The 12,244-nt window shown below is 32.5% G+C and overlaps 1 protein-coding gene across 1 annotated transcript in view; it reads left to right on the top strand.

Moving 5' to 3' along the window:
• Positions 1 to 12,244, top strand: part of SMCHD1 (structural maintenance of chromosomes flexible hinge domain containing 1) — a 156,823-nt gene that overhangs the window by 90,497 nt on the left and 54,082 nt on the right. Inside the window, exons 28-34 of the mRNA XM_054583414.1 lie at positions 872 to 990; positions 3,764 to 3,931; positions 5,211 to 5,336; positions 7,275 to 7,354; positions 7,583 to 7,740; positions 10,299 to 10,414; positions 12,015 to 12,079. Of these exons, the coding sequence (XP_054439389.1) occupies positions 872 to 990; positions 3,764 to 3,931; positions 5,211 to 5,336; positions 7,275 to 7,354; positions 7,583 to 7,740; positions 10,299 to 10,414; positions 12,015 to 12,079 (832 nt within the window). The remainder of the gene's footprint in view (positions 1 to 871; positions 991 to 3,763; positions 3,932 to 5,210; positions 5,337 to 7,274; positions 7,355 to 7,582; positions 7,741 to 10,298; positions 10,415 to 12,014; positions 12,080 to 12,244) is intronic.

Below are 12,244 nucleotides of genomic sequence, written 5' to 3'. Positions count from 1 at the left end.
TAATTTGTTGGGAAAATGTTGGTTTTTGCTAAAAGTAATAATAGCTAATATTAAAAGTATAGAGTAAATATATTAGTGGTGCATATGTCTCCTTTATTTTTCATATATCTAGAACGGTGATTTTCAACCTATTTCATATCATAATACATAAACTAAAATTTGGCAGCATGCCCAAAAAATAGACATTTTGCCAATCTGACAAAAAAAAAAATAGGTATAGTTTTTATTGACCTACAGAAAAAAATAATAATAATTACCCACCATTTTTTGCTCCAAAGTCACTTTTTAAAGAAACAGGTGCCTATACTTGTATATAAGGATTTCTGGTACCAAGAATTAAACAGTCAGACGCAACCTTATTATGTGATGTGGCCAGTAAGATGCAACTCTAGTATGGACTTTATATTTATGGTTCAAGACAGGGCATTCATACTGGATGGCTATTGTTGTGTTGGCTGTTGTCATTGTTTTTATTTGACAATCCAAGAAAAAGGAGGTCAGTGTCTCTGACTAAATAGTCAGGTATTGGCATGCTTTAAAAATTCTTGGGGCACACCAGTATGTTGCAGCACATTGGTTGAAAATCACTGATCTAGTATATTACTAAATTATTTTTTTCAGGTTTTTATGGTAAAAATCTGGTTACTGTCAGCATTATTTTAAATATATAAATACAAATGTACTGATGTATATTCTTGATAATTTTGTACTGGTTATAATAGAAGTCAGTGCAATGAATTTTTACAAAAATACAAAAGAGAACAGTTAGAGTAAGTTTCTAAGCATACTTTAATGAAGTATATAAATGTGTTTATAGATATTTGTATCATCTATTAAAAGATAACACTTTAAAATTAAACATTCCTTTTAGTTATAATAGTTACAGATCAGTACGGAAATCAGATTCAAGCATTTTCACCAAGTTCTTTATCTTCCTTGGGAATCGCTGGTAATGGACTTGATAACTCACAGTTGAAAACTACCTTTCAGGTATGGCTGCTTTCCATAACAGTTGGCTTATGCCATTGGTTTATATATATAACAAAATTTGGGAAAAACTAAAATAACTGAAAGAAGTTTTATTTTAGTCTTTATCATGAAAACTCATAAAAAGGTATTATAAAAACTTGTTATAATTAAAAATTTTGAACATATGCAAAAAATAGAATAACTAGTGTAATTCCTATGTTCCCATGACTACTAGTTCAGTAGTCACTACTTCCGTCTTTACCATATCATCTTTAAGCAAATTTCATACATCATCATTTCATTCATAAATACTTTGATATGCATATAAGGCAGCTTTTCATGCAGTTATTTAAATAAAATTTCTTAGTGCTCAAGCCTGCATTAGAGTAATTGTGAAAGTTTCCAACTGTGTAGTTAATTGAGATTAGTTTGAAAAATAAGAATTGCGGTGCAATTATTTTAGTTTAAAACAATCACACATGATGTATTCTACTTGGAGAGATCAAAGACAGCTTTTGAAAAAAGTAGATGCTGGGAGTTGGACCTTCAAGAAATCTGCCAGGCCAGATAGGTGAAAGTGGAGGAATTCTAAGGCCAATGTAAAATTGAAATCATTTAGATCATTTAATGCTTTTTAATACTCCTTCCTTTTAGAGCCTCCATTACAGTTTTTACCTGAAAGAACAATCATAAGAATAGCTCCTTGCTGCCCTTTCTAACTATAGTTACTGTTTCCACTAATCTATTATTTATGGAAATAATAGATTATTTTTGTGCTATTATTTTCAAGTTTTCAGAACACCACTTTTCACTGTATCTTAGCACTGCCAAAGAACTTTTTTTTAGCCAAAGAACTTTTAATGATGTTTCGTTCACTATACAAAGACAAGCTTTTCTCTCTGACTTTCAGGTTCTTCAATTATCAAGCTTTACTGTGTGTGTGTGTGTGTAAATGAAATAAGATAACCGTTCTCCTGCTTTTATGAATGACCAGTCTGCTTCCTACCACTTTACACACAGACTTCCATACTCTGTCACTAATTGCTCCTAAATTGTAATCTGTTTTCCTACATTTTTAGTTATATTAGATACCCATCAGCATATAGACATGCTATATCTCTCATATTAAAAAACACCCACCCTGACACACAAAAAAAACACCCACCCCAAAACTTTCTTTGGCTTTGAATCCCTGTCAGTCTGTTACCCTATTTCTCTCTTTTTATAGTATAACTCCTTGGAAGGATTGTATATATATTGTCAGTTTTCACATTCCCAGGCAGGCCCCACTGAACATGTTTTCTTTCTGCCCTGCTCCACGTGAACAAATCCATTGTCAGTTTTTTCATCTTATGCTGTCTATCAGACCTATCGGCATTTTCCATAATAAATTTAGATTCTGTCACACTAGTATGGCTTAAAATACTCAGTAGTATTTTATAACAGCATAATCTCATATCTTTCTCCTCCCATAGCTTGCCAGCCAAGTAGACTTTTCTTTCTACTGACATTTTACCGCTAATACACTGTCTTGACTTCCTTTCAAACAGTAGGAGTCTGCCCCCAGTCTCTGAAGAGAGAAAAGAGCTTTTTATTTTTTTTAATATAAAGTAATTTTCATATGTCATAGTTTCTTAAAATCATTTTCATATCTGCAACTACATAAATGTACTACTATTCTGAAGTACATTCCTTTAATAATTTCAACATTAGACCTTAGAGAATGCCTTTAAGAATTTTATATTTAATTCTCTTTGTACTTATCTACAATTTGTAAAGGCATGTACAGATTTCATTTTCAGGATTTTAAGTAAAATCAGAATAACTTCCAATATGATATAAAGAAATCACCTCTTCAGGACTTTTGGTGTTTAACTATTAAATGTGAAATTCTAGGTTATACTTTACATATATTTGAACTTTCAATATGTTTTACTAATGAATATTTCTTTCTTTTTTTACAAATATTTGAAAATTCCCATTGGCTGCACTCTTTGGGGTTTAGGGGAGATTAATGTTGATTATTTTGAAAGGTCTTCATACAGAAAATATTCTACAAGTTGTTTCCAAACATAAAATATAATATTTTAATACCGATCTTTAAAAATCTGATGAATTTGTCCGTAGTGGGAATTTAAGATGATTGAATCATTAAGGGTCAGTATTAAAATGCAGACACTACAGTGCTCATTGCCAGTATGGAATTGGTTTATATCATTCAGTCACATGCAAAAATTACAAGCTTGTTTTACTGATTTTCATTAATATGATGTGTTAAGTATTCTAAGTACCAGAAATTGAGCAGTGACAAATCAAAGTCCCTACCTTCTTAGAGATCACCTTGTAATATGGAAAGCATGCAATTGGTGAAACATGAGTATTGAGAAAAACAAATCATGGTAAGGGCATAGAGTGCCATTATATGGAGTTGCCAGGGAAGATACCTCTGAATAAGATATGCTATATGCAAAAACCTAAAGAAAAGCCATGTAGACATCTGGTAAAGAAGGTTACAAGGGGAGGGAAAAAGCAAGTGCAAAGGGTATTGGGCAAACACCTGCTTGGCTATGTGGGAATAAAAAGGAGACAGTTAAGTGTAAATGACAGGAATTAGTAAGGTAGAAGGACATAGCCAGACTTTTTAGATTGCCTCCTTAAAACAATTCAGTTTCTCCTCTGAAGGAAATAGAATGCATGGTATGCCAGTATTGACATGTGTGCAAGTTATTTGCTGTTGTTTTACCCAGAAACACATCTCCCTGTCTTTTCTCAATGTACTTGTTTTCCTCACTAGGAAAATACGCAGAGTATTAGTGTGAGAGGCATCAAATTTACCCCAGGTCCTCCTGGAAATAAGGATCTTTGTTTTACTTGGCGTGAATTTTCTGACTTTATTCGAGTACAGCTAATTTCTGGACCACCAGCTAAACTTCTCTTTGTAGACTGGCCAGAAGTAAAGGAAGTAAGTAACTTTTTGACTTGATAGAAAGAATTTAATATCATATGACTTATTTCTTTCAGCTTGTCCTGGATCAAAATAGATATATTTGGTTATCGAAGTAACAACAAATAACAATAGTAACAGTAACAATAGTAAAAGGGCAAAGTAATATGATTCTTAATACTCCATTATTTAATTCATCACTTTGTCTTTGTTAAAAAAATAGTGTAATAATTGAAATCCTGAAGATGTTATAGATATTTTCAAACATGCATAAAAGTGAAAGTAGTATAATAAACTCCATTTTCAACAGTTACTGATTTTTGCCAATTTTTTTCTTTATCCTCTCTCACTGACCTAAAAAATGTTTTTGCTGGAGTTTTAAAACATCAGTTATCAAGTCATTTTGTCCATAAAAATTTAAATATATGTCTTCCTGGGTAAATAGTTAAATCTTAAATACTAATTCTACAAATATATTACTTTTGTTGAGTTTTTACTAAATTTTTAGAATTGCAAATTTGAAATGTTTAGATTCTGGCATTTACTTATGGTGTAGCAGGACCTATTGGTATGATAGCTTACTTTTTTTTTTTTTTGAAAGGAAAATAAACTCATATGACCATGGTACTAAATGAAACTATACTACTGGAGGAGCAGATCATCTAAGAAAAGTTAATATACCTGTGCCCTAGCTTGAGATTATCCTTTTTGATTTGTGAGTTAAAAAACAAACAGATAAACTACCATATGACAGATTTCTTGCCTGATGGCAGTTTGTTGTTATTGTTTTTAGTTAATTATATCCAGTATTAATAGGTCAGCAGCCAAATTCCCAGAATTATACAGGCCTTATGTAAAGTAGGGGAAAAGCAAGAAGTATTTTAAGCAAATAAGATAATGTAGCCTTATTTAACTATGGGCTAAAAAGCTCTATTACTGCTTCATGTAGAATGGCAAAGGTCTGAAAATTTATAGAGGAACTAAACTATAGATAGCCAATGCTAAATCTGGGGACCTACGATAAGCTTCTCTTTCCTTTGAAGTCATTCTGATATCTAACTTTTAGGAATATGGTAGGAGCCAATAATGTCAAATGCTGTTTTTCCTTTTACGAAATTAATCATTTCTTGGAGATCATTAGTGGTAGTATAATTGACTTTTAAAAGTTTATTTTAATTAATGAAAGAAGTTATTTGTGAATAGAACAGAGACACTATGATCACTTTATAAGTATACAGTGTTCAAATAGTTTTAAGACATGTTGTAGTGCTTCTTAAAGTATTTATAACTGTATCAGTCTATTCCAGTGATTAATGGAAGAGAATTACAGAATCCTCTCATTGTTCAACTTTGTGATCAGTGGGATAATCCAGCACCTGTACCACAGGTTAAAATAAATGTCATAAAAGCTAACAATTTAAAGGTATGTTTTAAATGTCCTTAAATAATTTTCACTTAAAATATTGGATTTCATTCTTATGTTAAGGTCTTTAGGTGTCACATTTGTTTAAATATAGTGTCTATAATGTTTATTATTGCTTAGTTTAAACCAACCTAAAGATTTTTTCATAATATTTTTGAGGAAATAAGTTTACATCTTACAAGTAGTGTAACAAGGAGCAGTGTTCTTCAGTTAAGACTGTTGAGTGTTTACAGTATAATACCAGTATTTGGATTTCAGATTAGGTGGAATAGATAACACTGACAAGGTGTGACTGAAGGACAGACACAATGACCTGCAGTATGGATTAAGGAACAGATATTACTGGGAAAACTTACAAGCTGGGGTGAAGGAAAAAAAAAATAAATAAAGGCATGTGAGTTACCTACCAGGGCCTGGGTATAGCTGCTCTCCTGGGTTTTGTTCTAGGTTGTGGGGCAAGCATGAATATGGCTGTGTAATGTTCGGGGGCAAACATAGTGCTGGACATCAGGAAGTCCAAGATTAAATATTTTTCCATGAGATGTGGCAGGGACTTTGGATGCTTTATGCAAAGTTGGACGTCCTTCTGTGAGGGGAAAAGCAAGAAGTTGCCAGTGCCTTGCAAAGTTGTATTTTGGCACAATTCCTCCTCTTAGTTGAAGGGAATTAATTTGTCCCATTAAGGTTACAAGGCAACACAGAGAGATAATACTGAGCCAGGCTTGAACTTTATACTCACAGTTAATGCAGGCAGTTAATAACATGTAAATACACAGTTCTCTTGAAATTAATCTGTTTATTTCAGTAAGAATCCCAGCAGGAATTTACCAGGACCTGAAAAGTTGATCTTAAAAAGCATATGGGAGGTTAAAGTACCAAGATTGGCTTGAGATCCGCATGGACATGTTTTCATAGTAAAGTAGTCAGGGTTAGAGATCCTAAGCCTGTCAAAAAGATTATGATATTGCTGCTGACGGCCTGAAATGGATTTGCTTCTCTGGCATAGCAACAAGGATTTAGGACCCAGATGGAATGCTTTGAGAAAAATTGGTTGAGAGACAATGGATCAGAGGGTAAATGTGACAGGTACAAATATAGGACTTTGTCATTTCACTTACTCCTCATTTTTGTCTCACCAACTATTGTTTCTTTTTGTCTTCATTACCATAGTTATCTAATTGTTAGGTTCCATTAAGCAGAAATAAGTATTAGGGTTTAGGAGTGTGATTTTTCTGCTACTACAGTTAACAAATTCACTTTTGTTCATTTTTATTTTTTTCCCCTCATCTGAGGTCATACTTACTGATTTTACAGAGAAGGGGGAGGAATAGAGAAACATTGATCCTGTGGTCCCTGACCAGAAAATGAACCCTCAACCTAGGCATGTGCCCTGACTGGGAATCAAACCTGTGACCTTTTGGTTTATGGGACCACGCCCCAACCAACTGAGCCACATCAGCCAGTGCAAATTCACTGTTGTTCTTAATATTTGTTTCTAGGAGAGTTAAACTGATGATTTTTTTCTACCCTAAATAAGAGTGTGATTCTAGTTTCTAGAGAAGCATTTGCAAAACACCAAGAAACTTTTATAACCAATGATTAGGAAATGTGGCAACTGATTCTTAACCATGTGAAGGTGAAAGCTTGGTTATCACTAATGAAGGTAGTATTGCAACAAAGATTTAGGAGCACATTTGAATAAACAAAGAGAAAGATGTAGTAACAATGGACATAGTATTATGATGCCTTGCTTTGTGTGTGTGTATTTATATTTATTTCTCCCATGCCATGCTGCGGTTTTGGAATGTACAGTGTTTGTGAAATTAGAAAAGTTAGAGGTTTCAGAAGTGTGTGCAACTATAACTTTTTAAATGGTAATAGAAAAGAATTTGATTTCTAGAATTTTCTAATTACCTTTGTATTTTGTTTTATTTTTAGCTCATTCCTTCAAACCAACAGCATAAAACAGATGAAAGGGGCAGGGCTAATTTGGGAGTGTTCAGTGTTCATGCCCCTAGGTAAGAACTGAGAGTTTAATAGTTATTAGTATTATAGAGACTGGTTTTCCATATAACTTGCTGAAGTTAAGAGTAATAAACTAGCCTTCTGTCTAGTGTTAGGCAGGTGATAGAATGAGCAAGAGTAGTTTCCTGAATGAGTTAAACTTTGTATAAATTCTCAGAATTTTTAGATTATAACTAATGCAATTTGAACCCTTCCCCAAACCCCCATTTTTTTCTTGTTAGAGGAGAACATACTATACAAGTGAAAGCCATCTATAACAAGAATACCATAGAAGGGCCTATAATTAAGTTAATGATTCTTCCAGACCCTGAAAAACCTATTCGTCTCAATGTTAAATATGACAAAGATGCTTCCTTCTTGGCAGGGGGTACTTTCACTGGTGAGTAATTCACAGTTTAAAATAACTTTGTAATGATAATTTGCCTTTTACATTAGTGGAATAAATTATTCTGGGTGTTTAGCATAGTCAAAATGCAAGTATGTAGTAGCCTTTTAAATGACAAGGAAAGTACATTTGACTTAGTTATGTCTTTCCTCACCCTTACAGCCTGCATTCCTTAGTGGTATAAAATGAACTGAAAGTTCATACATAAACTGATGCCCTAAGGTAATTCATTTTGCAAAGAAATATGAACTACTAAATGGGGAGTGCTATAGGGGCTCTATATACAAACTGTATTGTAGTGTTATCTTAAAATAGAACTAGAATTAATTTAGATGGAAATACATCACATCAGAATTTATGATGGAAGATATTTCAGAACAAAAACATTCACTAAACATATGCTGTGTCCAAGCACTATACTGGGCTCTTAGTTGCAATAAAGAATATGTAACAGTCCTCAATGAGTTCAGTGTAATATATGGGGTTCGCCAAACAGTCCGTTATGTTTTTTCTGTAAAATAAAAGACATATTTTATTTTCACCAATAACTTCATTGATTTGGATATTTTGAGTATGCCGGCAGTCTCCTGTTACTGGTTTCCAGTGGATAGAGGCCAGGGGTGCTGCTAAACATCTTTCAATGCATAAAACAGCCCCACAGCAAAGAATTATTTGGCCAAAATGTCAATAGAACCAAGAAACTTTGCAAACCACTTTTGACAACATTCTGTCAGTCGCAACACCTTCTCCATACATCACACAAATCACTTTTTACATTTCAGTTGCATTTTTATCTTTTTTTAAAACAATAAAGCATAATACACTGAAAATGTGTATCTTCTTCCATCTTCAATATTAAAATGACTGCACAAAAATTCACCAATTTTGGTAAGCTTTTTTAAATGCACACTGATATAAAAACTGTCACAATGCAGTCTAACAAAATTGTTTCGAATGAAGTTAAAGACAAGTAAGCGCTGCTAGAGCCATTTTACAGAAAAAAAACTAAATGAACTTTTTGGCCAACCCAATAGAAGACAATCAGGTAAGCAAATAATTTCAGTGTAGTGTAGCAGGTGCCAATTAATAGGAAATAGTATTGCTTTATACAGGAAATTTTCTTGAAGTTTTCTTGAAGGTATGAATTCTTATACATAGATTTAAGTAGTTAAAAGAAGCAGGCTAAAAAGTTTAGGTTCAAAAATTAGCAATTTTTAATAATTATGGTACATACAGCGTCTGGCAAAAGTAACACCTCCTTGATCATGGTTGGTAGAGTAATATGGCTGTAATAATTTATAGTTTTAATTCAAACATTTCACCTAAAATGTCATATGGTATGCTTGAGTGTGATCTTGTTATGTTATAGGAGTACATGCTTATGATTTTGTAATAAAATATTTTGTAATAAAAAGGGGGAGTTATCTGTACCAGACCCTGTATATACATAGCCTTTATATTCAAGTGTTTGAAATCTGTTTGGGAAGATAAGTTCTATTTCTGTGATTAAAAAACTGTAACATGCCAAATGAATGTTGCAGATGATAAACTTAAGGGAAATATTATATGTAATAGGAACTACTATATGCTATTAAAAATCATAAGAGAAAAGAAACATTGTATCCTTGGAATACATAAAGCATGTTGATCTATGAACACATTTGCTCAAAATCTAGGTTACTGAGTACAGTCTTCTTGCTCTTGCATGATAGAACTTACTGCATGGCAGACTATGAAAATAAAACAAGGGACTGGTAATAATAAAGATGTATGTATAGATTTCTGGGAAGGATTTAGCACCAGAGTTGTCTCATGATTAGCAAGTTTTATAGACAAATTGTTGGAGAATGCTGTTTAAAGAATAGTGTTATTTTCTTCATCAGAATTTTATTAACATTTAAACAAGAATTTTATTTTAAAATTCTTGTTTAAATGTATAATATATATTATTATATGTTATATATAATGTATATATAAAATTATTAGAATATGTTATAACATTATAACATATTTGATATACAGGCATACTTTGTTTTGTTAAATCTCTAAGATACTGATTTTTTACAAATCAAAGGTTTTTGGCAACCCTGTGTCAAGCAAGTCTCTAGGCAGCATTTTTCCAACAGGCTAATTAAAAGTATGTACATTCTTTTTTTTAGACATAATGCTGTTGCACACTTAAGAGATTACAATATAGTACAAGCATAACTTTTATATGCCCAGGAAACCAAAAAATGTGTGGTAACTTGCTTTATTGCGGTGGTCTAATACCAAACCTGCAATATCTCTGAGGTATGCCTGCACAGTAAGTCCTCACTTAACATCATCTTTAGGTTCTGCAGCTTTAAAAGAAATGACGTATAACAAAACCACATTTACTATAGGCTTATTTATATAAACAAGAACAGGAGTTAAGTTCCTGGATATCTTATCAACAGTATAATAGACAGTGCTGAACCAAATGATACTATTTGAGGAACTGTTCTGCATTTAGCCAAATCCATTAATTGAACTATAAAGAAAATAATTTTTTTTAATGTTTACCATGACAGATTTTATGATTACTGTTATTTCTGAAGATGATAGTATCATTAAAAATATTAATCCAGCACGTATTTCCATGAAAATGTGGAAGCTCTCTAACAATGGGAACCGACCACCAGCAAATGTGAGTCCTGGATAGCATTTTAAAGTTAAAAATAGTTCTTACATCTAACTTAAATGTAATTTAAGTAAAAATGCAATGCGTATATAATGAAGAAGTAGAAATTAACCTACTCTTTTACTTGGGATTTAAAAAATATATCAGTATGTTTCAAAATTGTGTTGATACTATTGAAAAGGAAATATTACATTGTAGTATTTCTAAATTTTTAAGACACATTATACTATACAATTATCTTGTCTAAAGGACAGGAGCACAAAGCAAAAGCATTAAATATCATTAAGAGATAATATAGAAAATTAAATAGTAGAGCAATGTGATTAATAGTTACATGTTAGAGAAGGGGGATAGAGTGATGAGAACAATTTGAGGGTCTAAAGCAGCATAGTCCAATAGAAATATAATTCACGCACACTTAAAATTTTCTAGTAGCCACATTGAAGTGTAAGAAGAGCTGGCTCATTTGCCTGAGTTGGAGGGAGTGTCATCCCATTGACCAAAACGTCATGGGTTCAATTCCCAGTCAGGGCACATACCCAGCTTGCAGGTTCGATCCCCAGTTGAGGGATGTATGAGAAGGCTACCGATTAATGTTTCTCTTACACACCCAAGTTCCTCTCCCTTTCCACCTCTTCCATCCTCACTCCCCCTCTCCTACACCCTACCTCCTTCCTTTCTAAAAACAATGAAAATTGTTCCTGGGTGAGGATAAATAAAATACAAAAATAAAGTGTAAAAAGAAATAGTAAAATTAATTTTAATGTAGTTTTAACCTAATAGATCAGAAATTGCCTTTTCAAGATGAACTAAATGTTTTATTTTTCTTTTATTATTATTTTATTTTTATTCTTACCCAAGGACATGCTTATTGATTTTGGCGTGGGGGTGCAGAGAAACATTGATGTAAGAGAGAAAAATTGGTCAGTTGCCTCTCATCTTTGTATCCTGATGGAGAATAAAACCCATGGCCTTTCAGTTTATGGGGCAATACTCCAACCACCTGAGACACACCAGCCAGGGCTGCACTAAATATTTTTAAATTTATTTTGATATTTTACTTTTTTAAAAAATCTTACCAAGTCTTTGAAATTTGGTGTGTATTTTATGCTTACACCACATCTCAGTATGAACCAGCATATTTCAAGTGCTCAGTAGCTAGATGTTGACTACCATACTGGACAGTGCAAATTTGAAATAAATTTCAAATTGAAAACTAAACCTTAAACTATATCAGAAGTTTTTAATTTAACAATGTCGTTCAGGATCTATGGTTAATTTTAATTACCTCTTTAGGAAGTTAGCTTTCTTAATATATGCCATCAGTCCCATCAAGCAGCTATTACCTTAAATTGTATCACCACCATAAAGATCTATTATGTGTCTTTTAATAATGGTATGTGTTTCCATTGTGACTTATCTCATTATTGTGTCTTACATACATTGTAAATATATATACAAATAGGTATGTGCCTATGTATTTATAAATCCAGATGTGATTTGTATTCACATTTGGTAAAGGTCATATAACTTCTCATCCTAAATACACTATGTTAAATGTTCATGATTTCTCTCTCCCCCTCTTCTCTTCTACTTCCCTTTCTAGGCAGAAATATTTAGTTGTAATAAAATAAAAGATAATGATAAGGAAGATGGCTGCTTCTACTTCAGGTATTTCTCAAGTCATTTCATATTGTTAAGCATACTTTGTTACGAAGTGAATCAGCCTTGATGATGTTTGCTTGCTCAGCCAGAGGAAAATAACTTATGATTAAATAGAAAATAGTAGTGTCTTTTAGGTTTTTTCCCCCAGGAAATTTTTTGAGAATATATGTG

This window comes from Pteronotus mesoamericanus, unplaced genomic scaffold (genome assembly GCF_021234165.1).
Source record: "Pteronotus mesoamericanus isolate MK-2021 breed Mesoamerican mustached bat unplaced genomic scaffold, CSHL_Meso_final contig_74, whole genome shotgun sequence".
Classification (NCBI taxonomy): Eukaryota; Metazoa; Chordata; class Mammalia; order Chiroptera; family Mormoopidae; genus Pteronotus; species Pteronotus mesoamericanus.
This window is presented reverse-complemented; position numbering and strand designations above follow the sequence as displayed.